The sequence below is a fragment of the Ovis canadensis genome, chromosome 15 (assembly GCF_042477335.2).
Source record: "Ovis canadensis isolate MfBH-ARS-UI-01 breed Bighorn chromosome 15, ARS-UI_OviCan_v2, whole genome shotgun sequence".
Classification (NCBI taxonomy): domain Eukaryota; kingdom Metazoa; phylum Chordata; class Mammalia; order Artiodactyla; family Bovidae; genus Ovis; species Ovis canadensis.
Window position 1 is genome coordinate 25,525,198 of NC_091259.1, and position 27,907 is coordinate 25,553,104.

Here is a 27,907-nt window from a genome sequence, read left to right on the forward strand (position 1 = left end):
TACTGCACGTATAGGTGAGTGTCAACTTGATAGTTAATTACTGAAACATTAAGTCAAACTCCCTTATTACCATAAAATTTTTTAGATCTAGTGCCCTGCATAACTTCTGCTTCTTCCCTGATTACTGTCTACTGTAAACAGCCTTCTCTAAAATTAAGCAGTGTTATTCCTTTACTCTCGGGGGACCCCTAGTATATTGTACTGGTACATTGCAGAGGCCACATGGAAGATACTAGAAGAAAGATGCTGAATGAGCTGGAGGTTAGATAAGAAGAACCATTACTTGGTCACCTAATGCTTTCTGAGGGGTCCCCTCTTTGTTTCATAGGGATTCCTAAAAAGACTTAGTAATAGCCTCCAACCAGAATGAGAAAATGGTTCTCTTATTATCTATGATAAATTATGTATGTATGTATGTATGTATTTAAGAGAAAGTAGAAAGCAAGTGTAAGGAGAGAATTGTTAAAATAGTGTTTTGCAGTGTTTAAGAGAGCTTTTGTGTATTTTTGTCTTCAATTTTATGTTGTTTTATTGATAGTTTAAGAAGTGAAACTATGGCTTTGAGACTTCTCTGGTCATCCAGTGGTTAAGAATCCACCTGCCAATGCAGGGGACAAGGGTTTGATCCCTGGTCGGGGAAGATTTCACATGCCGTGGGGCAACCGAGCCCACGTGCCAGAACTACTGAAGCTCGCATGCACAAGAGTGCATGTTCTGCAACAAGAAAAGCCACTGCAGTGGGAACCCCAGCTCTGCAACTCGAGGGTATGCCCCATTCACCCCAATTAGAGCAGGCCTGTGTGCAGCAGCAAAGACCCAGTGCAGCCAAATAACAGATAGTGGCTGTGTCCCAGTTAAGTGGTGTTGCCCCTACTAGCATGTAGGTTCTTAATTCCTAGCCTAGAGGAAGCCCATTAATTAGGATTGTTTATTACGCAGTTAACAAGGGTAAAGTATTCATTTCTTAAATTTTGACTAAGGAATAGAGTTGAAACTTAAGCTTCTGGTCTATGCCTGTTTTAGTACTGGTTTGTCTTAGTTTTCTATTAGGTTTTAAGTCATAAAGTACTAGCATTATACTGGTTTTAGTGTTCAAATACTGAGATTATTTTCATCTTTGATGAATAATTAGACACTCATAAAAAGTCTGTTTCTTGAATAATATATCTATGAATCGTGTTTATTTATGAAAGATGATATTGATAAAATATTTAAATGTAATAATTTTTACCATCTTCTGTCTTGCCAGGAAGTGGTCATAGTAAGTGCTACAAGAACACCCATTGGGTCCTTTCTAGGCAGTCTTTCCTCTCTGCCAGCCACTAAACTTGGTTCCATTGCAATTCAGGGAGCCATTGAAAAGGCAGGTCAGTAGTTGCTTTACTTTTTGTGTTGAGGGGATAGTGATTCATTGGAGCAAATGTTTATTTTGCACTTACTATATACATAACACTTAGAAATGAATTAATGAATGCATTTTTGAATTCTCTTGAAAAGAAGTCCTTGGACTACAGTGTTAGTAATAAAACTCAAAACTGACAAAAACCATTCCTGCTGTATAATGTCATCATGTACTTTACTAGGTAATTACTAATTATTGAGTTGAATAAAATATGGAAATGTTTCTTGATTTTTTTAAAAAAGGGATTCCAAAAGAAGAAGTGAAAGAAGCATACATGGGGAATGTTCTACAAGGAGGTGAAGGACAGGCCCCTACAAGGCAAGCAGTACTGGGTGCAGGTACTAGGAATACATTTTTGCATTTATACTTGAATGTTTGACATGGCGAAATGGAGGTCATTTAGCTTAAATAGACTATAAATGCATAATAGACTGATATTCACCAAAGAAATGTTTCAGATTATGGTTGACCGTGCTCTATTTTATTACAGTTGTATTTGAAAAGAATCTGTTTTTCAAAAGTATGTTTATATTGGTTTTAGGCTTACCTATTTCTACTCCATGTACCACTATAAACAAAGTTTGTGCCTCAGGAATGAAAGCTATCATGATGGCCTCTCAGAATCTTATGTGTGGACATCAGGTAAGAAATACCTTCTTTTCCACTTTATAATTAAAATAATATGCAGTGCTAAGAAAACACTAAAAACCTAAACGTATTCATACTTTAGAAGTGAAATTCTTTCAAGTAAGTGCAGTTGCTGTGTTGTTTCAGACACTGAGGAGTGTTTGGATTTGCCAGTTCCACTTGAAGTAGAGGTTAGAATGATAGCTGAAGTGTCTTTTATTAAAAGTAGTTTCCAGCTAGGATGTTTTAGTGCCCCTTTCACTTAGAGATTCTAACATAAATGTTATATTCGCTAGATTGAGAAGAGCTTTCATTATAAATGAGAATAAGGTGCTGACCCTGGGGATCAAATCATTGATTGAGCCCAGAACTGATGACTGATTTGTAGTGCCTCACGTCCAGGTTTGGCTGTAAAATTGGGCAGCTTTCTATTGGCCTTGATGATTTTGATTTTGCTTGAGACTGGGCAAGAGACAGGCTGCTCAGCAAATGATATGTTGCGTTAGGAGACTAGACCTGGACTCATAGAACTAAGAGGTTATCAGATCCAAGCCCTTTTTTTAGTTGAAGAAAGAGATTGAGATGACTACAAACATAGTTACAGGGCTTAAATTAGAAAACAGGTGTCCCTATCCCTGTGTAGTGCATTCTGGCCTATCAGGGCATAATACACCAAGATAAAAACCAGTTGTGAGGTGTTTGCAGATTATTTCTTATATATATATATAAGAATCACAGTTTTGCATACCCTTGCTATTACTCCTCCCTTGCTTTGTTTCCGGTTGTAAGGCAAGGCAGAGAGGGGGAAAAAAAAGAGTGATGCCTGATACATATGCTAAAAACTGAAATGGTATAGAAAATTATAAAATGAAAAATCTTTCTTCTTACCCTGCTCTAAGTGTCTAATTTATTCATCACTTTCTTGTATGTTTTGCAACCTAAGAGCAGAGGAACTTTGGGCAAGTTGCTTAGATTCTGTGCCTCATGTAATATCTTGGAGATCTTTCTGTATCAGCACCTGAGATAGTATTCTACTGAACTGAACAAGTATAATATATTCTGGGGGTCCTTACTGAATGGATATCTAGGTTGTCTCCAGTTCTTCTCTATTTTAAATAATGCTCCAGAGAGTACCCCTATGTGTGTATCTTTGTGTACTTATAAATACTTAAATCAAGTCTTAATTCAGTATACTAAGCATTATAATGTAGTGGTTAAGAACAGAAAGTCTGGAGCCAGACTAATTTCAAATCCTAGTGTTGCCTGTCATCAGCTGAGGAATTACATGTGGACGGACATTCACTGGAGACAGGTGAATAAAACATTAAAAAAAAAATCTTATGTGTAGGTCTTTCTTTTGGAAAAACTCCTAAGAGGAGAATTTCAGAGTCACAGATTTAAAAATTTGGATATTTGCAAATACTTTCCATAAAAATGTTATACCAGTTACATATTGTCCAAAGGTTGTGAGAGCTTGTCTGCTTATACATAAGGTAACACTGACATCAGGTGTTACCAAATCAAACCGTAGGCAAACCAGTGGGTGAAAATGGTCATGAGATTGTTAGGTGTTTGAAAACTGAATGACAAGGATAATTTTGTCTCAGTTGATTCTTTTGTAGTTCTCTTCAAATGCTTTTAGTTAATATTCTTGATTCATATCTGTATTTTTAAAATTATCTGACTTAGAGGAATATTAGGAATTGCCTTATTTTGAATATTATCTAATGATCAATTTTATTTAATACTGTAGAACTGATAATGTTTTCTGTCACTTATTTTCATCATCTCCAAAAAATACTCAGTATTTCAGGATAACAATAAAACTTATATGAGAACTATTTGAGACTCTCCATATTTCAAAATAGCCCAAATATTTAGATTTCTTTGGTATGGAATTTCTGTTTGTCTTTATTCCTGATTAAAGATTGTGAGAATATAATGTTAGTTTTAATTTTATGTTTACATTAATCTTTTATATTAAACTTTGTTTCAAATTAGCCTTTGTAATACAAATGAATTTTCTCTTGTAGATCTGTAATTACAGGTTAGTTGATTAATATTTACTAAACTTCTACTATATATGCCAGGCACTAACTACATAAAAATAGATATGACAAAGTTTCTGGTCTCAGAGGAGCCAGAAAGGCCTCACTAGTTTAGTGAAAAAGTTTGACATATAAATATAGCTACAATACTGTGTAATATTATTCATAAAAGGAATACACAGTAATTGGGAAAGAAGGAAGGGAGACTGTTCCAAAAACGGATAGGGAAAAAAAAAGGGATAGAAGTAGATAGGGAAAGTGGCTGACAAAACCGATTTGTTGGATTGAAGGGGTTGTGTCTTGATTAGTTTTAAAGGAAATGACTGTTTTTCTTGTTGGTGAATAGGTCAGAAGTGCAGAGGTGTGTGAATTAGCATGGTATCTTTGAAGATCTTGATTTTTTTTTTTTCCCCTTCTTGGCCTTACGGCTTGTGAGATCTTATTTCCACAACCAGGGATTGAGTCCATTCTCCCTACCGTGGAAGTGCAGAGTCTTAACTGCTGGACCACCAGGGAAGTCTGTTTGAAGACCTTTAAATAATTCTGTATGACCTCTACTCGTGTAGATCCAGGCATGAGACTGGAAAGGGAGTGAAAAGTCAGATTGTAAAGAGTCTTATATACTATGCTGGGGAGTCCTTTACGGAGTGGAATGACCAGACTTAGTCTAGCCAGAATGACTCAGATGAGTGTAGATGACACTTGGATGGAAGGAAAGGCTTTCTGTCAGATGACCAAGTTAGAAAGTTATTATAGCTGTTTGGAAAGAGTCGATGAGTAGGACCACAATCAAGAGAGTAGGGTTATTTCTGAGAACTGAGATTATATTTTTGGCAGTGTCAGTGAAATAAAGGATTTAGAAGAATTTCAGAAGATGATTTTACATTAAAGATTCCTATTACTGTCTGATTCTGATCTTAATTATCATTACACATTTCAGACCATTTCCTTCTACCAGCGTCAAGAGGGTACTTCTTATATTGACTGTATAGCAATGTTTCATACAGTTCATGTAGAATCCTTGTTGCTTTGTAAAGGGTACAAGGGATTTGCAACTATAGTTGACCCATGAACGTAGATTTGAAGTGCCTGGGTCCACTTAATGCACATTTTTTTTTTCAATAAATACGTACTACAGTTGAGTCTGTGGATCTAGAACCATGGATAAGAAGGGCCAACTGTGAAGTTGCACCCAAATTATCAAGTGTGGAGGGCTGATGTTCCTGACGATGGTGTTCAAAAGTCAGTGGTACCATTTGAATTGACACTGGGTTTTTATGTGTTGCTGAGCAGGACGTGATGGTGGCAGGTGGGATGGAGAGCATGTCCAATGTCCCCTATGTAATGAACAGAGGAGCAACACCGTATGGTGGGGTAAAGCTTGAAGATTTGATTGTAAAAGATGGACTAACTGATGTCTACAATAAAATTCATATGGTAATTATTGCTTTTTAGTGGAGAAATGCCATCTATACATAATACTGCTTGGTTAAAAAATATGTTTTGTTTTGTTTTTTTTCCAGAAGCTGAAGGATATAAATGTTGATTTAGCCATTCATTTTAGGAAAATGTTTTTCTATGCTCATTGTATCAGTTTGGCTCAATTTTTTAATAAATTGCCCCACACTGACATAGTGCATTTTCTGACTTCTAATAATGGATACCATCACTGTTTAATTATTAGTCCTCAAAATAGCAACTTCTGGGCTAATTCAAGTAGCTGAAATGTGAATGAGAGAGTTACTGAGTACAGAAAGAAGTATATTTTAAGAACTAAATTTAACTGCTAACCACTGTTTTATGTTATAAAAAGCAAATATTTTATAAGTTTTTCAGAGTTACTTAGTTTTTTTTTAAATTCCAACTTTTATCAGGGCAACTGTGCTGAAAATACTGCAAAGAAGCTGAATATTGCACGAGAGGAACAGGATACTTATGCTCTTAATTCCTATACCAGAAGTAAAGCAGCATGGGAAGGTGGAAGATTTGGAAATGAAGTTGTTCCTGTCACAATTACAGTAAAAGGTTGAAGGATTATGTTCCAAAATAGACTTTAATTTTTAATAGACTTTACATATTGCTAAACTTTTTATGTTTAACTTTTAAATTGGTACTTTGTAAATTTCAACTGAAAACACTGACACTGCTGCTGAATTAGTAAAGGGAAATGTTGCTAGTTCAGAGATAATTAAACCCAATTTAATATCTGATTCCAACTCAATTGCAAATTCCACTATGCATATTTTTTGAGAAATATATTTATTAGAATTCTTTCTAATATAACCGAGATTGTTGAACACATTAAGTGAAAAGGGGGTATTTACTAGAAGGCTAGTTGGGGGTTTGTCCCAGAGCTGAAAGATGTATGGCAGCAACCAGTCAGCACCGGGAACTTCAGGGATTGGAAGAGAATGGGCAGCACCATTGGGACATGCTGTCTGGGCTTCTCACTGCTGCTTTTGTGCTCTCAGCTTCCTCCACTGCTGCCTCCATCTCCAGAGTCCATCTGTAGGGCTCTCAGAGGAAAGATAACTTCTCACCAACTGCAGCAGAATAAATCCACAGTAAAGACTCGTTAACTTGGTTTAGGTTACATTTCTATTCTAGAAATAATTACTGTGATGAGAATGATTGAAGACCCAAACTTAACCAAACTTACCCAGCCTGCGACTACATTGGACATCTACCCAAGGGGGTTAGAAGAATGTCTGTGATATAGAATGAGCTCAAGAGAGAAGACAGTGGGATGTGGCTGAATAGAAGATTGAAATTGCATCAAGCTACTTAATAAACTCTTCTTTAAGACACTAACAAATTACAGATGGTAGATTCTTGAGTGGAATTTACTTGGGATAGTGTAAGTTATGTGGGCACACAAAGGGAAGCAGAGCCTATCAGGCACCTTTTGCATTGTTTCTTACTGAGCAAGTAATTATTGTCTTTACTGCAAAGATGACTTAATTTAAAAGATTTTTGTTTTAGGTAAACCAGATGTAGTGGTGAAGGAAGATGAAGAATATAAACGTGTTGATTTTAGCAAAATTCCAAAGCTGAAGACGGTTTTCCAAAGAGAAAATGGTTAGTATTAAGAAATGAAGCATATGAAAAAAAAAAAAAGAGTCAGTATACCATATTAGTTGTAGAACTGCCTAAGAAATATTTTTTTCTTTTTCCTTTATGCCTAAGGATTTTTAAAAGTAATTCTAGAAAACATCTTGAACTTATTTAACATTTTCAGTGTATCAGGCTCAAATGAAATTAACAAAACATTTATTTATCCAAAGTATATTTTAAATTGTTTAATAATTAATACTTTGGTTTTGTGTATGTGTGTTTGAAGTTTTTTTAAAATTATTTTTTATTGGAGTATAGTTGATTTACAGTGTCATAGTAGTTTCTGCTGTACAACAGAGTGAATCAGTTTATATATATATATATTCATTTTTAGATTGTATTCCCATTTAAGTCATTACAGAGTATTATAGCAGGTTCTTATTAGTTATCTATTTTATATACAGTTAATACTTTATTATTATTATTTTTTACAATATTGTATTGGTTTTGCCACACATCAACATGAATCCATTATGGGTGTACATGTGTTCCCAATCCCAAACCCTCCTCCCACCTCCCCCCACACCATCCCTCCAGGTCATCCCAGTGCACCAGCCCCAAGCATCCTGCACCCTGCATTGAACCTAGACTGGCTATTCGTTTCTTATATAATATTATACATGTTTCAGTGCCATTCTCCCAAATCATCTCACCCTCTCCCTCTCCCACAGAGTCCAAAAGACTGTTCTATACATGTGTCTCTTTTGCTGTCTCACATGCAGGGTTATCGTTATCATCTTTCTAAATTCCATATATATCCGTTAGTATCAGTTAATACTTTTAATATTGAGTATATGTAGCCTCTGGAACAGATTGTAGAATGACTATGATTCAGTTTTTCATTTGCATTTCATCTTGAAAGTTTTTTTTGTGATATGAAAGTCAAGTTTACATATTATGTTAAGTATCTGTAAGCCTCTGGAGGACTAAGCTGATAGCTCTTTTTTTACTGTTGTATCTCTGAAAGTGAAAGTGAAATCGCTCAGTCATGTCCAACTCTTTGCGACCCTGTGGGCTGTAGCATACCAAGCTCCTTCATCCATAGGATTCTCCTAGTCTTCAATAAATAAATGTTGAATGTTTATCTAAATGGGGTCCCAAGGTTCTAAATCCTTTAAGGAGAAAAGGTCACTTCTGCTTTTAAAATTAGCTGTATATAGCTGTGATAGTTATCTGAAATAACTTTTTTCCCCTTTTCTGACTGAATTTCTCAATGGGAGCTATAGGAGTGGATCAGTCGTTTCTTTTTTTTTTTTTTAATATTATAAGGAATTTTCTTACAAGTTTATATTATAAGGAATTTTCTGTCAGTACCGTAGTTAGGACTCTGTGCTTCCACTGCCAGGGACATGGGTTTAATCCCTGATCAGGAACTAAGATCCCACAAGTCTCATGGCTTGGCCAAAAAAAAAAAAAAATTATATTGCCAAAGTATATTTTTATAATTTTGGCAGCAATTTATAGTAGTATCTTCATTGGTATTTATAAGGAGACAGGTTAATTGACATATAATTTGTATACCATAAAATTCTCCTGTTTAAAATGTATAGTTTAATGATTTTTAGTATTCATTTAACTTCAAGAGATTGTAGAGAAGAAGAAATATCTGATTTTGACACTGATTTGCAAAATGTATGAGTGGCTGCTCTGTTGTGGATAAGGGAAGGCGTAGAGTTAGGAAAAACATGAAGTGGTCCTTATCTTTGATGAATTATAAACCAGAATCTATCCAGTGCCACTATGCATGCATTCTGAGCTAGCTTTGAATAAACACAAAAAACTAACATAAAAAGACATACTTTACCTTCACTGTTACATATGCTTACACGTTTAGTTATGTATATGTTTCCTGAGGGCAGGACTTATCTCCATCCATATCTTCATGCATCTAGCAACCCAGGCAGTATTCTGTAGGAATTTGTTAAATTGACCCAAGTGAATTCAGTGTGAAAGAATGTTCTGATGTCATGCTCATTGATACTTTCAGGTACAGTAACAGCTGCCAATGCCAGCACACTGAATGATGGAGCAGCTGCTGTGGTTCTCATGACTGCAGATGCAGCTAAGAGGCTCAATGTTAAACCACTGGCAAGAATAGCAGGTAGAAAAACTCTTCTTGATACTGAGATTCTTTCTCAGTAATATATAGAAGTTGGCGATTTTTAATATGTAAGTCTTACTCTGTGACATAATTTAGTACACATTTTAATTGAGATAGAGTCTCCTTTAATAGTTTCATTATGATTTGATTTATATAAGAGGAAGTTTTCAAAAATCTTTTCCTTCTGGATAATGTGTGGGAGAGTACAAGGTACATGTTTTTCTCTGGCATTGTCAGTTAAAATAAAAAGAATATGAGCTTAGGAGTATGAAAAATGTAATAGTACTGGCATTTATTATTAACTATGTGGTCTCAGCATTTCCTCAGTCTCTTTAAGCATATTTGTAGCTATAATGTCTGCCTTGCCTTCATAAGGAGTTAAACAGATACCGTTTTGTTTATATCTTAACCTCAGCAAAATAATTGTGTTGTAGGGCCTGTTCTATGCATTGTAGGATTTTTAACAGCATCTAGTATGCAGCATCTTCTGTGCACTAGATACTACAATAAGTGGCATTCTACCTGTTGTAAGAACCAAAAATATCTCTAGATAATGCCAGTGTCCTGAGAGGCAATTCCCTCTAACTTCCTGTGTGTGAAAATCAATGGCTTAGATGATTGGTATAACTTTATGAAGTACAGAATCTTAGAAAAGGCACAAACACATTTAAATATTTTACAAAGATTAGGAAACTTGAATTTTTGCATATTATATAAGTTGTTAGATATAGCTTTGGGTACTTGTAAAAAAGATTTTAATGACCTTTTTTTTTTTATATAAAGCATTTGCTGATGCTGCTGTAGAACCTATTGATTTTCCAATTGCACCTGCATATGCTGTTCCTAAGGTGAGAACAAAATAATAGATCATATCTCATTCTGCCAATTTCTGGTTTTGCCTATACCAAGGTTGCATGTTTTAGATTTTAAATGTTATTCATCTGCCAAAGCATAGCAGTAGCTTAGTTTCAATTCTCACTCCTGAAAACAATGAAAGCAACAAGGATAACAACAAAAGTAAAAGAGCAACACACAAACTTCATCTTCAGTGGAGCAGATGAAACTGTATAATTGAACTCCTTGTGCTGAACTCACACACCAAGAATGGTAACCACAAAGTGGGAAGTTGGTATGGCAGAGAAAGGGGAATGTTGAGAGTCCAGGGTTCTAGAATTCAAAGCAGATATTCATTATTTAGAAGGAGCAGTCTTCTAAGAGGGGAACTGCTGGTAGCTGGTGTTAGAGTAAAACTAAAGATGGCAAGAACTCTACTCCAAATTGTCAGTTTGAGTCTTTGTGGGAAGTTACTAAGGGGTCACATGAAAAGACAGAGTGTTGTATTGGTTTAGGGGATAAGGGATTGTAGAAGACTGCAGCAAATATTCCTTTTCAGAAGTAGAAGGCCACACCCTGAGAGAGAACTTCTGGGGGTAACATCCAGATTTAAAGAAAAAAACACCAGAGGGGAATAGGATAGCAAAGGATAAGGAACAACAGGGAGTGATGATGCTCTGTCCAGAGGTGGCAGACCTCAGAAAACAACACAGTTATACAGCTTCTGAAAGTGAATGCATCACACTGGAAATGAGGGGTGATAAATATTTCTCAGCTAGATTCTGAGAGTGAAAAAAGTGGCTACACTTAGGTACATGTTTTATCTCATGTTGTTGAAACTAGGGGAAGCTGTTTGAGCTCTACAGCTTAAAAACTACCTGAGCCTGCTGTTAGAAGAAAGCAAGGAGGAGGGAAAGTTTCATGTTAATTTTTTTGTTGCTCATAACAAAAAAAGTTCTAAAGATAAAGGGCTCTAGCAATATTTTATAAAGATAAAAGCATAAAGATAACATCTGCAATAGCTGAGGAACTATCAGAACAAGAAATATAATAAGATTTTAAATAAATCATTCACAATGAAGACACAATAGCCCTGAATAACGGTGCCCCCAAATAACCCAGTGGCACCTTTTATAAGGCAGAAACTCTAGGGGATGCAATGAAAAATTATTAGAGATTAATATAACTTTTTGACAGATAAGGGCTTCACATGTGGTGCAGTGGTAAAGAATCCTCCTGCCAGTTCAGGAGACACAAGAGTCATAGGTTTGATCCCTGGGTTGGGAAGATCCCCTGGAGTAGGAAATGGCAACACATTCCAGTTTTCCTGCCTGGAGAGTCCCATGGACAGAGGAGTCTGGTGGGCTACAGTCCATGGGTTCGCAGAGTTGGACACGACTGAGTGACTGAGCATATACACACACACACAATACACCTTTTTCTTTGACAGATAAAGAACCCAGAACTAAGGAACATATAATCAGTAAAGTAGATCTTAAGAGTATATGTCAAGTATGTACCCCCAAATAAAGACTATGTGTTCTTTTCCATGGAATGTTCAAGATCCATGGAGTGGTTAAGAAAATCGTTTTTTCAAAATAGAAATATGATAATGCAAACAAAGATGAGAAATGAAGGAATTTCCTGGTGACCCAGTGGTCAGATTCCACACTTCTACTGCTGGGAGCAGGGGAGACACAAACGAAAATTGCAGAATTTTGAGAAGATAAAGTAAGTTTTGACTTAATTATCTGAACATAATCTTTATTTTTTTAAAATATAGGTTCTTAAAGATGCAGGTTTGAAAAAAGAAGATATTACTATGTGGGAAGTAAATGAAGCCTTTAGTCTGGTCGTACTAGCAAACATTAAAATGCTAGAGATTGATCCCCAAAAAGTGAATATCAACGGAGGAGCTGTTTCTCTTGGACATCCAATTGGGTAGGTAAAATCATAAAGAAAAAGAAAGCTAGGTTAATGGCTATCTTTGTATTTCTCTCTAAATTTAAACTGCTTCATGATAACGCCTGTTACTCTTGGTTTACCATTTTTTCTTCCTACCCATCTTTCATAAGTCAAATACCATTTCTGATAGGATCCCCTATGAACACAGAGCTCTGTTACACCTGTTGCTTGAAAACTAATGTTGTTTTATGCTGAAGAAGATAATTTAAGATTCAAGACTATGTTTGGGCTTTTGTGGGGCTTCCCTGGATGTCCAGAGTTTAAGACTCTGCACTTCCACTGCCGTGGGTAGGGCTCAATCCCTGATTGGGAAACCAAGCTCCCACATGCTGCTCAGAGTGGCAAAAAAAGCTGTAACCATTCTTGAAACAAGTCTCCCAAGTTAAAGTAGTTAAATTCAGCTATAAGTCATGGCTAATTTGGTTATTCACACAGTCTATAAACCATTAAAGTACCAAAATGCTTTCTTAATCCTAGGATGTCTGGAGCCAGAATTGTCGTCCATTTGGCTCATGCGTTGAAGCAAGGAGAATATGGTCTTGCCAGTATTTGCAACGGAGGAGGAGGTGCTTCTGCCATGCTGATCCAAAAGCTGTAGACGACTTCTGTTGTCTAAGGCGACAACCCTATGTAGCTAGAAAGGGCTGCTGTAATCAGGGTGACTTCTGTCAAAATAATCGGGTCTGCCTGTATCAGAACAATTTATTTAAATATTGATTATTTTCAACTCTTTAAAAAAAATAAGGTAAAAAGATCAAATCCCCAAACCTTTTGAGATTATTGAAGGTTTTTCTTCTTCTTTACATTTTTTATAATGTTGAACAGATTTTTGTTATAAAGCTATATTATTTGAAATACCATTGTGCCTGATTATGTTAGTAACTTATAAGTAGAAGCTTCCATGTTAGAGAATAAATCTCAATTTACATTTCTGAGGATTGTTAAAGATTAAGTGAATATTACCTGTCACTAATTTAGATTGAATAGACTCTTCAAAGTGAGAGTAGTTATTCTGTGCAAACTAGGAATGTCTTATGTTATTAGTCAAGAAGCCAAAGACACTGTGTGTAGTGTTGCTAGAAATAAGAGGAACCCATGTGCTCAGGTCTGAGGTGGGTACAATTTCTCATAAGCTCATCATTCAGCATTTGTTGGGGGTGAGGTTCGGGGTTTTGTTTTCATTACTGCAGCAGCACAGAGAGTGGGAAAGAAGGTGGAAACTAAACTGCTCAACTGAATGGATTTATGAAGGGACGAGATTGTCATATTCAGTACGCTACAATGCCTGTTGTTAAGCAGGAAAAAAAAAAAAGCAGCATAACTATCCTGAGTTGCATCTTATGTAGAAAAAAGAAACACATTGTAGGCAGGGTCTATGCACACCAACCTCAGCTATAGTTCAGAGAAGGGAAAGCTTCTGTATACTGACAATAGTGGGTGGTTGAGGGGACAGAAATGTGGTATTACAGATCTCTCATGGCAAGTAATTCACAGTGAATCCTTATCTTTGAAGGAACAAAAAGATAACATATGGAAAAAAATTGTTCCTAGGACTATGACAAAGGCTGCTTTCAAAAATATCTGTGTAGTAGTTACAGCTAGCTCCCTTTTGTACATCACTGTGTGCTAAGTACTGACCTAGAGGCCTTATTTGTATTAACTCCCTTAATCCTTACAAAAATTCAGTAGGGTAGGTACCATTGTTATCCCTCCTATATAAATGAGGAAATTGAGGCATGGAGTGGTAAAATGGAGTTCCCAAGGTCAACCACCTGGTAAATAGCTGAGATGGATTCAGTTCCAAGCAGTCTTACTCCAGAGCTCAAGTTCTTAATTGACTATGTTTGTTTTCTCAGTACTTTCAAATCAGTATCTGTCCTAACTATAACAGGAACTAGGTAAAATACATGGGGGGAGAAAAACAAATACAGAATACTTCACTGAAGATAAGCATAACTGACATTGAATCCAAAAGTCAGTCATCTGGAAAACACCTGCAAAATTCTCTTAAATCTGGGGACGGGGGGTGGGAATGAAAGAAAAATAAAGACAAAGGACCAACAAGTAATGGTATTTATTAAAAAGAAAAATAAATGGTACTCTAAAGCAGTAATTACAAGATAAGATAAAAACTTAAGATTTTTACCAGTTGGACAGATTTAAAAGGCTTTGTTTCATTAAGGTCTCTTCACTAGAGATCAAACTAGTCAATCTTAAAGGAAACCAACCCTGAATGTTCATTGGAAGGGCTGATGTTGAGGCTGAAGCTGTAATACTTTGACCACTTGATGCAAAGAGCTGACTCTTTGGAAAAGACCCTGATGATGGGAAAGATTGAAGGCCAAAGGAGAAGGGATTGGCAGAGGATGAGATAGTTAGATAGCATCACTGACTCAATGGATATGAATCTGAGCAACTCTGGGAAACAGTGAAGGACAGGGAAGCCTGGTGTGCTTCAGTCACTGGGGTCACAAAGAGTCAAACATGGCTTAGTGACTGAACAACAACAACTTCATTAACAAAATTAACAGAAATGTTAATGTTCTGGGGAAACACAGTAAAGAAAATATTCTTCAGACATCTAGGTAGAAAAATTGGAAGGCTTACTCCTTGTTTCTATTATATTAACTATCAGAAGACAAGTGAACAACCTCTACATATTTTTAATGGAATAAGAGTGATGAAGATGCCAGAAGGAGTATCAAGGCATGCAGCAGCTTAGAAAATACAGTACTCTGCATATAGTACTCTGCTGTTGCCTTCAAAAATGCCAAAGGTTTATACCAGCACGTGGAGAGTAATCATGAATTTTGGAATATGAAAGTTAAAAAAAAATGATTAAGGACTAACTAAAGAGCAAGGGAAGGTAGGGGTAAAAAACATAAATATGCTAAATCCAAATGCCAGTGGAATGAAAAAAGGAGCTCCATGTTTTAAATTACTGTGGAAGATAAAAGGTGAAAAACCCAGTAAGTAATAGAAGACTGGCATATATCATAAATTACTAGACATCAATGCAGAAAGTGTTAAAATAGGACAAGAACTATTCTGTATAAGGACAATTACTCAAAATTAAGTTATGGAGAAACTGAAGATGGTCACAGAAGAATTGGTTCTTATGAAGGATGGCACGAGAATTTAGCATGCATTTAGGAGCTGATTGGGACCCTCCCTGTAGACTGGGGAAGCCAGCAGATACCATCTATACCTTCTAACTGAAGCCCACTCAAGTTATTGTTAGTCACTCAGTTGTGTCCAACTCTTTGTGACCCCCATGGACTGTAGCCCACCGTGTTCTTCTGTTAATGGAATTCTCCAGGCAGTAATACTGGAGTGGGTAGCCATTCCCTGATCCAGGGATTGAACCTGAGTCTCCTGCATTGCAGGCAGATTCTTCACCATCTGAGACTTCAGGGAAGCCTTTTAGCCTACTTGTTGTTGTTCAGTCGCCCAATTGTGCCCGACTCTTTGCTACCCTGTGGTCTGCAGCACAGCAGGCCTCCTTGTCCCTCACTATCTCCTGGAGTTTACCCAAGTTCATGTTCATTGGTGATGCTCTCCAGCCAGCTCATCCTCTGATGCCCTATTCTCGTTCTGTCCTCAGTCTTTCCCAGTGTCAGGGACTGTTTCAATGAGTTGTCTGCCCACTGCACATTGCCAATATCTCACTAACAGGAGCTTATACACATGTCTGCTGCCTCAACTTCTGTAGCTGCTGTGGAAGGGAGAGGCCCCTGGATTGCCTGGCTCTAATAGCCAGCAGGTTTTATGCTTACAGGTGCCATGGAACTGTAGCAAAGAATCAGTTATTAATGGGTATAGCAGCCCTCCCCACACCTCACAAGGGTATATACCTGGGCTCAGTGTAGAGGCAACATGCAAGAAAGCCCATCACCCAGATTTCTCTTTGGGAGAGCTCTTACAACTTTCCCTGTTGCTGCCTACCAGTACAGCTTTCAATCAGCTTGCATCCAAAGACTAACTGCAGTTTTCCTCTTTAGGATGCTGACAGGTCTTACACATTCTGAACTTTTCTGAGCCACTAAGAACAAAGAGGGCAGCATGGAAAATCACAAAAGTTTAAGATATGAAGGAGATCTGGCCAAGCTGATGTATAAGATTCCCTTACACAAGATCACTCTGTCAAGACTAAGAGAGTAGCTCTTTTATTTAAGATACAGAAGCCAACATAAAGAGTCAGTGAAAATGAAGAATGAGGATATGTTTCAAACAAAAGAATGAGATAAAACTTCAGAAACAGACCTTAATGAAACAGAGATAAGTGATTTATTTAATAAAGAATTAAAAATAATGGTCATAAAGATGCTCACTGAGATCAGGAGAACAATGTTTAAACAAAGTGAGAATTTTTTTTAAAACGTAGAAACTATAAGAAAGTACCAAACAGGAACCACAGAGCTGAAGAATATTATAACTGAAATGGAAAACTCAGGAGAGGAGTTCAGCAGCAGACAAGTAGAGGAAAGGATCAGTGAACTCACAAGGCAATGAAAATTCATCCAATCAGAAGAACGAAAGAAAAAAAAATGAGTAAAAACACCTTAAAGGACTTACGTGACACCATCAAGTGAACAAAGATATGTGTTATAGGGGGTTCCAGAAGTAGAAGAAAAAGAGAAGGGCGCAGAAAGCTTAGTCAAAGAAATATCACTGACAATTTTCCTAACCTGATGAAAGAAAACAGATACAAAAATTTAGGAAGCACAGAGAAATCCCCAAAATATAAATCTAAACAGCCCCACATTGAAACACATAATTGTGAAATGTTAAAGGAGAGAACCTTAAAAGCAGCAGGACAAAACTTGTTATGTACAAAGGAGCCCCCATAAGACTATCAGCAGAAACTTTATAGGCCAGAGGGGTGTGAATTCATTCATTCAAAAGGATGGAAAGACTAAAAAAAGAAAAAAAGCCTGGCAATCAAGAGTACTTTACCTAGCAAAGCTGTCCTTCAGAATTGAAGGAGATAATTTCCCAGACAAGCAACAGCTGGAGGGAGTTCATTACCACTGGAGTAGCTTTACAAAAATGTTAAAAGGGACTTCATCCATCTTAATCAAAGGATGCTAATTAGTAACAAACCTTTGAAAGTATGTCTCACTGATAAATATATAATTAAATTCTGAATACACTACTGTTGTAATGGTGGCAGCTAAGTCCTTATCTCTAATATGAAGGCTAAAAGACAAAAGGATATTAAAAATAAGCATAGCTTAGAATTTTTAATGTATACACAGGGTTAAAATATGTAAATTGTGACATCAAAAACATAAAATGGAGGGAGGAGTAGAGTGTAGAAATTAAGTATTTGAAGTTGTTATAGCTTAAAATATATTGTTATAAATATGAGGTGGTTTATATAATCCTGGGAACCACAAAGCAAACACCTATACTAGATACACAAAAGATAAAGGAATCTAAGCACACCCATACCAAAAAAAAAAAAAACAAAAAAAACAAAAACCATCATATCACAAAGGAAGACAGCAAGACATGAAGGAACAAAGGAATTACAATGCAGCCAGAGAATAATGAACAAAATGGCAATAAGAAGTCTTTATCTATCCATCCATGAACTTTAAATGAACAAAATTCTCAAAAGATAGACTGGGGAAAAAAAAAGAACTGGACTGACTTGGTAGTACAGTGGATAGGAATCTGCCTGCCAATGCAGAGGACATGAGTTTGATCCCTGGTCTGGGAAGATTCCACATGCAACTAAGGCCATGTGCCGCAACAACTGAGCTTAGGGCCCACATGCTGCAGCTACTGAAGCCCACATGCCTAGAGTCCATGCTTCACAAGAGACACCCTCACAGTGAGGAGCCCATGCACTGCAACAAAGAGTAGTCCTGCTTGCCATAACTAGAGAAAGCCTGCACAAGGCAACTAAGACTCAGCATAGCCAAAAATAAGAGCTAATTATATGCTGCCTACACAAGACTCACTTAGGCTTTAAAGACACATACAGACTGAAAGTTGAAGGAATGGAAAAATAGATCTCATGAATGGAAACCAAAAGAAAGCAAGGTAGCTATATTTATATTGGACAAAATAAGACACAGAATGTAATAATCTATAAAGGTCATGATTAAGGGGTCAGGCCAACACGAAAATAAGCAATTGTAAATATTTATTCATCTAACATAGGACTACCTAAATCTATAAAGCATATGTTAACAGATAAAAGGGAATTCCTTGGTGGTCTAGTGGTTAGAAACACTCGGTGCTTTTTTTTAAAAAAAAAAACTTGGTGCTTTTTAAAAAATTTTAGTTACTTGGCTGCCTGGGCTCTTAGTTGTGGCATGCAGGATGTTCTGTGGAGTGCATGAGCTCTCTAGCTGTGGTGCACAGGCTTAGTTGCTCTGTGGCATGTGGGACTCAGTTCCCTGGCTAGGGGTCGAACTTGCATCCCCTGCATTGCAGGCAGATTCTTAACCACTGGACCACCAGGGAAATCCCAAGGCTTGGTGCTTCACTGCTGGGGCCTGAGTTCAATCTATGGTTGAAGAACTGAGATCCTGCAAGCTGTGTGGTGTTGGCGGGAGAAAAAACAAAAAAATAGACCTCAGGAAGGAACAGATAGTAATGCAATAATAGGGGACTTCAACATCCCACTTTCAACAATGGATATTTCATCCAGATTGAAAAATCAATAAGGAAAAATTGAATTTAAATGATATGTTAGACTAGACGGACTTAGATACATTAGAACATTCTATCCAAGGACAGCAGAATACATGTTCTTCTCAAATGCATATGGATCATTCTCCAGGACAGAGCATGTGTTAGGCCACAAAAGAGGTCTTAATAAATTTAAGGAGACTGAAATTGCACCAGACATCTCTTCTGACCACAAAGGTATGAAACTAGAAATCAATTATAGGAAAAGTGGAAAATCCACAAATATGTGGAGATTAAAAACCATGCTACTGAACAACTGGTGCTACTGGTTTGGGTCAAAGAAAACCAAACAAATAAAAAAATATTCTGACACAAATGGAAACAGAAATGCAACACACAAAAATATACAATGCAGCAAAGCAGTTCTGATAGGGAAGTTCACACTGCATTAAAAATCAAGAAGGATCGCACACAAACAACCTCAATTCACACCTCAAGGAACTAGTAAAAGAACAAACTAAGCCCAAAGTTAGGAGAAGGAAAGGAATGATAATGATCAGATCAGAAAGAAATGAAACACAGATTAAAAAGATAATAGAAAAGTGAAGAGCTGATTTTTTTTAAAAAAAGAAAACAAATTATTAGCTAGACTTAACAATGAAAAAGAGAAGCTTCAAAATTATAAATGAGATATTACAACTATTAATAGTACCACACAATGAACTGTAAGAGAGTATGCTGAACAGTTACACACTAAAAGACTACACAAACTAGAAGAGATGGAAAAAATTCTACAACCATATAACCTACCAAGACTGAAGTATGAAACCAAAGCAAATCTGAATATGCTAATTACTAGTGAGGAGATTGAATCTGTCATCAAAAACCTTCCAATTAAGAAAAGTCTAGGACCAGCTAGAGTCACTGATGGATTCAACCAAGCATTTAAAGAATTAATACTAAATCTCAAATTCTTCCAACAAATAGAAGTAGGAATCCTTCCAAACAGTTTTATGAGAACATCATTACCCTGATACCAAAAGCAAAAAATCCACTAAAAGAACAGAAAACTACATGCCAATATCTCTGATAAATATAGATACAAATATCCTGAGCAACATATTAGCAAACCAAAATCTACAGCACATTAAAAGAATTATGCATCATAATTAAGTGGAACTTATTCCAGGGATGCAATGATGGCTCAGTATCCATGAATCAGTGTTATTAACCAGTTAACAAAATGAAGGATAAAAATTGTATGATCTCTCAAGATGCAGAAAAAGCATTTGAGCATTTGATAAAGTTCAACATTCATTCATGATAAAAGAAGAAAAACTTACAATATATGAGGTGTAGAAAGAATGAGAGTCAACATAAGATATGTATGACAAGCCCACAGCTAACTGATGAAAAGCAAAAAGGTTTTCCTCTTAAGATCAGGAATATGCCCTGGGAAACAAATTTGCATGTAGTGGTTTGCTTTATTGCAGTGTCTGGAACTGAACCTTCCATATCTCTGATATATGCCTGTATTGAGATTTTCTGTTTTTTTTTTTTTTTTTAACAAATTGAAGCTTTATGGTAACACTGTACTGAACATTAAGCATGTCTATCTGCATCATTTTTCCACAGCGTTTGTTCACTGTGTCTGTCACATTTTTAATTCTCATGATGTTTTAAACTTTTCATTATTGTTATATTTGTTATAGTGATCTGTGACTAGAGATCTCTGATGTTATTATTGTAATTGTTCTGGGGCACTACAAACTTCACTGATAGGAAGATCAGTGTGTGCGCTCAGTCATGTCCAACTCTTTGGGACCCAATGGACTGTAGCCCGCCATGCTCCTCTGTCCATGGGATTCTCCAGGCAGTAATTTGGAGTGGGTTGTTGTGCCCTCCTCCAGGGGGATCTTTCCAACCCAGGAATCCAGCTCACATCTCTTATGTCTCCTGCATTGGCAGGCTGGTTCTTTATCACTAGCACTACCTGGGGAGCCCTCTGATTGTTTCACCAACCAGCAAGTCTCCCATCTCTCTCCTCCCGGAGGGGAGAGAATACGCCTCCTTATTCCCTGAAACAACAATATTGAAAGGAAGCCAATTAATAACCCCACATGATCTCTGAGTGTTAGAGTGAAAGGAAGAGTCACGTCTCACTTTAAATCAAAAGCTTGGAACGGTTAATCTTAGTGAGGAAGTCATGTAGAAAGCCAAGATAGTCTGACAGCAAGGCCTTTTGTGCCAGTTACCAAGCACTGCTCCAGTGAACACAGGCATGTGAAGAGTGAAATCGCCTCGTTGCTAACAAGCAGCAAGTTTTAGTAGTATGGGTAGAAGATCAAACCAGCCACAACATTCCCTTAAGCCAACTGCCAATCCAGAGCAAGGCCCTAGCTCTCTCAAGTTCTACGAAGGATGAGACAGGTCAGGAAGCTGCAAAAGAAAAGTCTGAAGCTAGCAGAGATTGATTCATGAGGTTTAAGGTAAGAAAGGGAAGGGGAGGGAAGTTGCTCAGTTGTGTCAGACTCTTAGCGACCCCATGGACTGCAGCCCACCAGGCTCCTCCATCCATGGGATTTTCCAGGCAAGAGTACTGGAGTGGGTTGCCACTGCCTTCTCCAATGCATGAAACTGAAAAGTGAAGGGGAAGTCGCTCAGTCGTGTCCAACTCTTAGCGACCCCATGGACTGCAGCCCACCAGGCAAGCCATCTCTGTAACAACAAAGTGCAAGGTGAATCAGTAAGTGCTGATGTAGAAGCTGCAGCAAGTTATCCAAAAGATAATTCATGAAGGTGGCTCCACTAAATGACAGATTTGCAGTCTAGATGAAACAGGATTCTACTGAAAGAAGATGCCATCCAGGACTTTTATAGCTTGAGTGGAGAAGTTAATGCCTGGATTCAAAGCTTCAAAGGACAGGCTGACCGTCTTGTTAGGGGCCAGTGCAGCAGGTGACTTTAACGTGAAGTCAGTGCTCATTTATTTTTCTCAAAATTTAAGACCTTTAAGAATTGTTAAATCTATTCTGCCTATGCTTTGCATATCGAACAACGAAGTCTAGATGATAGCACATCTGTTTACAACATGATTAGCCAAATATTTTAAGCCCAGTATTGAGAAATGCTCGAAAACAAAATTCCTTTCAAAATATTATTGCTCATTGACAATACAAGTGGTCACCCCAAAACTCTGATGGAGATGTACATTGAGATTAATACGGTTTTAAAGTCTGCTGACAGCATCCACTCTGCAGCCCATGGATCAAAGTAATTTCAACTTTTAAATCTTATTTAAAAAGCATATTTTGTAAAGCTATAGCTGTCATTGTGATTCTTCTAATGAATCAGGAAAAAGTCAGTTGAAAATCTTTCGAAAAGTGTTCTCTATTCTAGATACCATTAAGAGCATTCTTAACTCATGCCTTGAATTATGCCTTGATTCATGCCAACATTAACAGAAATTTGGAAGAAGTTGATTTTAACTCTCATGGATGACTTGAGTTCAAGATGTCATTGGAGGAAGTAACTGCAGACATGGTAGAAATAGCGAGACAACTAAAAGTGAGGCCTTAAGATGTGACTGAATTGCTGCAGTCTCAAGATGAGATGGGCAAATGATGAACTGCTTGTTATGGATGAGAAAAGGAAGTGGTTTCTTGAGATGGAATCTACTTCTGGTAAAGATGCTTTAAAGACTGTTGAAATACAAAGATTTAGACTATAACATAAACTTAGTTGATAAAGGAGTGCCAGGGTTTGACAGGATTGACTCCAGTTTTGAAAGAAATTCTACTGTGGGTAAATGCTTCAGAGAAATTGTTTATAAAAGCAAGAGTCAAGTGATGTAGCAAACTTCACTGTTGCCTTAGAAACTGTCACAGCCACCCTAACCTTCAGCAACCATCATCCTGATCAGTTAGCAGCCATCAATATGGAGGAAAGACCCTCCACCAGCAAAAAAATTACAACTTGCTGAAGGATCAGTTTTTTAAATTTATTTTTATTATTTATTTTAGATTATTGGATCTACCTTTTTCCTTTTTTTTTTTTTTTGGCTAAGTAGCATGGTTTGCAGGATCTCAGTTCCTCAACTAGGGTTTGAACCTGGGCTATGGTAGTGAAAGCCTGGAATCCTAACTACTAGGCCACCTGTGTGTGCATCCTAAATTACTTCACTCATGTCTGACTCTTTGTGACCCTATGGACTGTAGCCTGCCAGGCTCCTCTGTCCATGGATTCTCAAGGCAAGAATATTGGAGTCGGTTGCCAGGGGATCTTCCCAACCCAGGGATCAAACCCTCATCTCTTATGTCTCCTGCATTGGCAGGCAGGTTCTTTACCACTAGTTCTACCTGAGAAGCCCTGGCCACTGGGGACTCCCAGCAAAAAAGTATTTTTTTTTTAAGAAATATTTTACTTTTAGTCTTCATTGCTGCATGTGGGCTTTCTCTAGCTGCAGTGAGCAGGGGCTACCTCTTTAAGTTGCTGCTCAAAGGCTCTAGAGCACAGGCTCAGTAGTTGTGACACAAGGGCTTAGTCGCCCTGGGGCATGTGGAATCTTCCTAGACCAGGGATCAAACCCATGTCCCCTGCATTTGCAGGTGGATTCTTAACCATTGGACCACCAAGGAATTTCAAGTATTTTTAAATTAAGGGATGTACATTTCTTAAGACTTGATATTATCCTATAGGCTACAGTATAGTCCAAAGATAACTTTCATATAACTGGGAAACCAAAAAATTCGTGTGACTTGTGTTATTCTGATATTTGCTTAACTAAGGTCATCTGTAACTGAACCTGTAATATTCCAAGGTATGCCTGGTACAAAAACCTTTTGCATTTATATACACAACAATGAACTATCAGAAAGAGAAATTAAGAAAACAATCCCAATTGTAGCTGCATCAAAAATAATATACCCTAGGAATAAATTTAACCAGGGAGATGACAGATCTGGACACTGAAATGTATGACACCGATAAAATAAATTGAAAACATAAATAAATACAAAGATATTCTGTGCTCATGGACAGGAAGATTATTGTTAAAATGTCCATACTATTTAAACCCACCTATAGAGTCAATGCAATTCCTACCAAAATGCCAATGGCATTTTCTAGTTCTAAAATTTGTATGGAAACACAAAAGACTGAATTGATAAAGCAATCCTGAAAAAGAACAAAGCTGGAGAAATCATGCTTGTTGATTTCAAATTGTTATAAAGCTATAGTAATTAAAATAGTATGGTATTGGCATAAAAACACAGATCAGTGGAACAGAATAGAAAGCCCAGAAATAAATCTATGTATATATGACCAATTAATTTACAACAAAGGAGCCTAGAATATACAATGGGGGAAAGGACATGCTTTTCAACAAGTGGTGCTGGAAAAACTTGGCAGCCATTTGCAAAATGATATTGGACCACTATCTTACATGATTCACAAAATCAATTCAAAATGGATTAAACACTGAAGTTTAAGACCTGAAATCGTAAACTTCAGAAGAATACACAGGAGGTAATGTCCTTGAGATGCAGCTTAATTTTTTTAAATATACATTTTACACCAAAAGCAAAAATAAGTACAACTAGATCAAACTAAAAAACTACACAACCAAGGTAATCATAACATAATGAAAAGGCAACCTCTGGAATGGGGAAAAATATTTGTAAACTATCTATAGACAGGAGGGTGATGTCCAAAATATGTATTGCATGCGTCTATGCATGCTAAGTCGCTTCAGTTGTGTCCGACTCTGAGCAACCCTACAGACAGCAGCCCATGGCTCCTCTGTCCACAAGATTCTCTAGGCAAGATTACTGGAGTGGGTTGCCATTATTAGAACTGATATAATTCAATAGCAAAAAAGCAAACTGATGAGAAAATGATCAGAAGATGAGAAGATCTTTCCAAGGAACACATACAAATGACCAGAAGTTACATGAACAAGCAAGTACATAAAAATCCTTTGAGCTACGCTTCAGTAGCACATGACCCAAGAACTTCCAAATGTACAAGCTGGGTTTAGAAAAGGCAGAGGAACCAGAGATCAAATTGCCAACATCTCCTGGATCATAGAAAAAGCAAGGGAATTTAAAAAAAAAATCTGCTTCATTGATTACGCTAAAGCCTTTGATGGTGTGGACACAACAAACTGTGGAAAATTCTTAAAGAAATGGAAATACCAGACCACCTTACCTGTCTCCTGAGAAACTTGTATGCAGGCCAAGAAGCAACAGTTAGAACTGGACATGGCACAAAATTGGGACAGGAGTATGTCATGTCTATATAATCACCCTGCTTATTTAACTTATATGCATCAAGCCAAATGCCATGCTGGATGACTCACAAGCTGGAATCAAGATTGCCGGGAGAAATATAAAAAACCTAAGATATGCAGACAATATCACTTTAATGGCAGAAAGCAAAGAAGGACTAAGCCTCTTGGTGAAAGTGAAAGAGGAGAGTGAGAAAGCTGGTTTAAAAACTCAACATTCAAAAAATGAAGATCTCAGCATCTGGTCCCATAACTTCATGGTAAATAGATGGGGAAACAGAGGAAACAGTGACAGATTTTATTTTCTTGGGCTCCAGAATCACTGTGGATGGTGACTGTAGCCACAAAATTCAAAGACTTGTTCCTTGGGAAAAAAGATAAGACAAACCTGAACAGTGTACTAAAGAGCAGAGACATCACTTTACCAACAAAGGTCTGTATAGTCAAAGCTATGGTTTTTCCAGTAGTCATGTATGGATGTGAGAGATGGACCATAAAGAAAGTTGAGCACTGAAGAATCAATGCTTTTGAACTGTGGTGCTGGAGAAGACTTCTGAGAGTCCCTTGGACAGCAAGGAGATCAAATCAGACAATCCTAAAGGAAATCAACCCTGAATATTTACTGGAAGGACTGATGTTGAAAGTGAGACTCCAGTACTTTGGCCACGGGATGCGACGAGTCAATCATTGGGAAAGACCCTGATGCTGAGAAAGACTGTGGGCAAGAAGAGAAGGAGGCAACAATGGATGAAATGGTTGGATGGCATCACTGACTCAATGGACATGAGTCTGAGCGAACTCCAGGAGATAGCGAAGGATGGGGAGGCCTAGAGTGCTGCAGTTCAGGGGGTCTCAAAGACTCAGACATGACTGAGTAACTGAACAACAGCATGAAAAGGTGTTCAACATTAGTAGTCATCAGAGAAATGCAACCTTAAGCCAGAATAAGATATCACCTCACACATGCCAGAATGGCTATCATCAAAACGACAAAAGTTAAGTGTTGAAGATGTGAAAAGACAATCATTATGCGTTGTTGGTGGAAACGTAAATTGGTGCATAAAGTATGGAAAAGTATGGAGATTCCTCAAAAAATGAAAAATTGAGGGATTTCCCTGGTGGTCACTGGTTAAGACTTTGCCTTCCATTCCAGGGGGTGGGTTTGATCCTTGGTCGGGGAGCTAAGATCCCCCATGCTTTGAGTCCAAGAAACCAAAACATAAAACACAAGCAATGTTATAACAAATTCAATAGACTTTAAAAAAAATGGTCCACATCAAAAACTTTTTTAAAAAATTGAAAAAATATGATTCAGCAATCCCAGCTCTGGGTATACATAAAAGGAAATTTTATATATATATATAAATCTACGTCTCTATATTCATTCCAGCATTATTTGCCATAGCCAAGATATGAGAACATTTAAGTGGTAGTCAACAGATGAATCAGTAAAAGATATGGTAAATATATACAATAGAATATTATTTCACCAGTGGGAAAGAAGGAAATCTTGCCATTTGTGACAACATATATGGATCTTGAGAGAATGATGCTAAGTGAAATGGGCCAGACAGAAAGACACATACTGCATGGTAATCATTTACACATGGAATCTGGCAAAAAATTTTAAAAAACACCAAAAAGAAGCGCCAAAACCAAATCAGTAGGAAAACTAGGGGAAGGGGGTATGCAAGAAAAATAGGAAGAGGTCAAAGTGTACGAAATTTCAGTTATAACATGAATAAAGTCTGAGGATCTAATGTATATCATGGTGACTGTAGATAATGGGCTTCCCTGATAGCTCAGTTGGTAAAGAATCCACCTGCAATGCAGGAGAGCTTGGTTCAATTCCTGGGTCATGAAGATCCTCTGGAGAAGGGATGGACTACCCACTACAGTATTCTTGGGCTTCCCTTGTGGCTCAGGGGGTAAAGAATCTGTCTACAATGCAGGAGACCTGGGTTCGATCCCTGGGTTGGGAAGATCCCCTGGAGAAGGGAAAGGCTACCCACTCCAGTATTCTAGCCTGGAGAATTCCAAAGACTGGGACACGACTGAGTGACTTTCACTTTCACAGATGATAATACTGTATTATGAAACTGAAATTTGCTGAGAGTAGAAGTCAAATATTATCCCCCTCCCCAAATTAAAAGATGAATATGTGAGGTGATAGATGTGGCAAATAACTAGATGGGCCTTTAACAGTGCATGTGTAGATCAAATCATGATATACAGTACACTTTAAACACCTTACAGTTTTGCCGATTATATCTCAATAAAGGTTAAAAAAATGAAGTTATGCTACTTACAGATTACACACTAACATCAAACAACTAAAAACTATATCCAAGATAATTATAATGGGAAATTAAATGTTTATATCAAGTGTTAAAAGCGAAGTTAAATGGGATTTGATAGTAAACAATTAAATATCAAACCTTGTACCTTTATAAACATAATACTTGTTTTTAAGCACCCATAAAACACTTACAGAAATTTTACTCTTTAAGCCACAACAATAAAAATACTATAATATTTAAATAAAAAAGCATGCTACCTTATTCTAAGTAGATAGAAAAAAATGAAAATACAATGAAAGTAACTTATTTTCCAATTTTGATATATAAAGTTGAAATCAGAACTAAATTCTTATTGTTTGTTGACCAAATGCTTAGGAAAAATAAGAAACAATAAGCAATTAGTGAATCAGAAAAAAATGTTTTTAAATGTCAAGAGGTGATTTTGTTAGAAAAAAATTACATGTAATTTGAAGAGAACAGAAGCAAAAATTAGAAAATATAATTTAATTCAGTAAAAACTCGTTAAGTCTGACAAGAACAATCGGATTGAAAGAAAACTGGGGGAAAATAAACTGAACTGCTTCT

The 27,907-nt window shown here is 37.0% G+C and overlaps 1 protein-coding gene across 1 annotated transcript in view; it reads left to right on the top strand.

The window, feature by feature from the left end:
- ACAT1 (acetyl-CoA acetyltransferase 1) overlaps positions 1-12,946 on the top strand; it is a 31,173-nt gene extending 18,227 nt beyond the window's left edge. The window contains exons 3-12 of the mRNA XM_069554954.1: positions 1,250-1,367; positions 1,645-1,740; positions 1,944-2,044; positions 5,371-5,514; positions 5,952-6,102; positions 7,060-7,155; positions 9,179-9,292; positions 10,076-10,140; positions 11,910-12,067; positions 12,569-12,946. Coding sequence (XP_069411055.1) covers positions 1,250-1,367; positions 1,645-1,740; positions 1,944-2,044; positions 5,371-5,514; positions 5,952-6,102; positions 7,060-7,155; positions 9,179-9,292; positions 10,076-10,140; positions 11,910-12,067; positions 12,569-12,689 — 1,164 coding nt within the window. The 3' untranslated portion in view covers positions 12,690-12,946. The remainder of the gene's footprint in view (positions 1-1,249; positions 1,368-1,644; positions 1,741-1,943; positions 2,045-5,370; positions 5,515-5,951; positions 6,103-7,059; positions 7,156-9,178; positions 9,293-10,075; positions 10,141-11,909; positions 12,068-12,568) is intronic.
- The last annotated feature ends 14,961 nt before the right edge of the window (positions 12,947-27,907 follow it).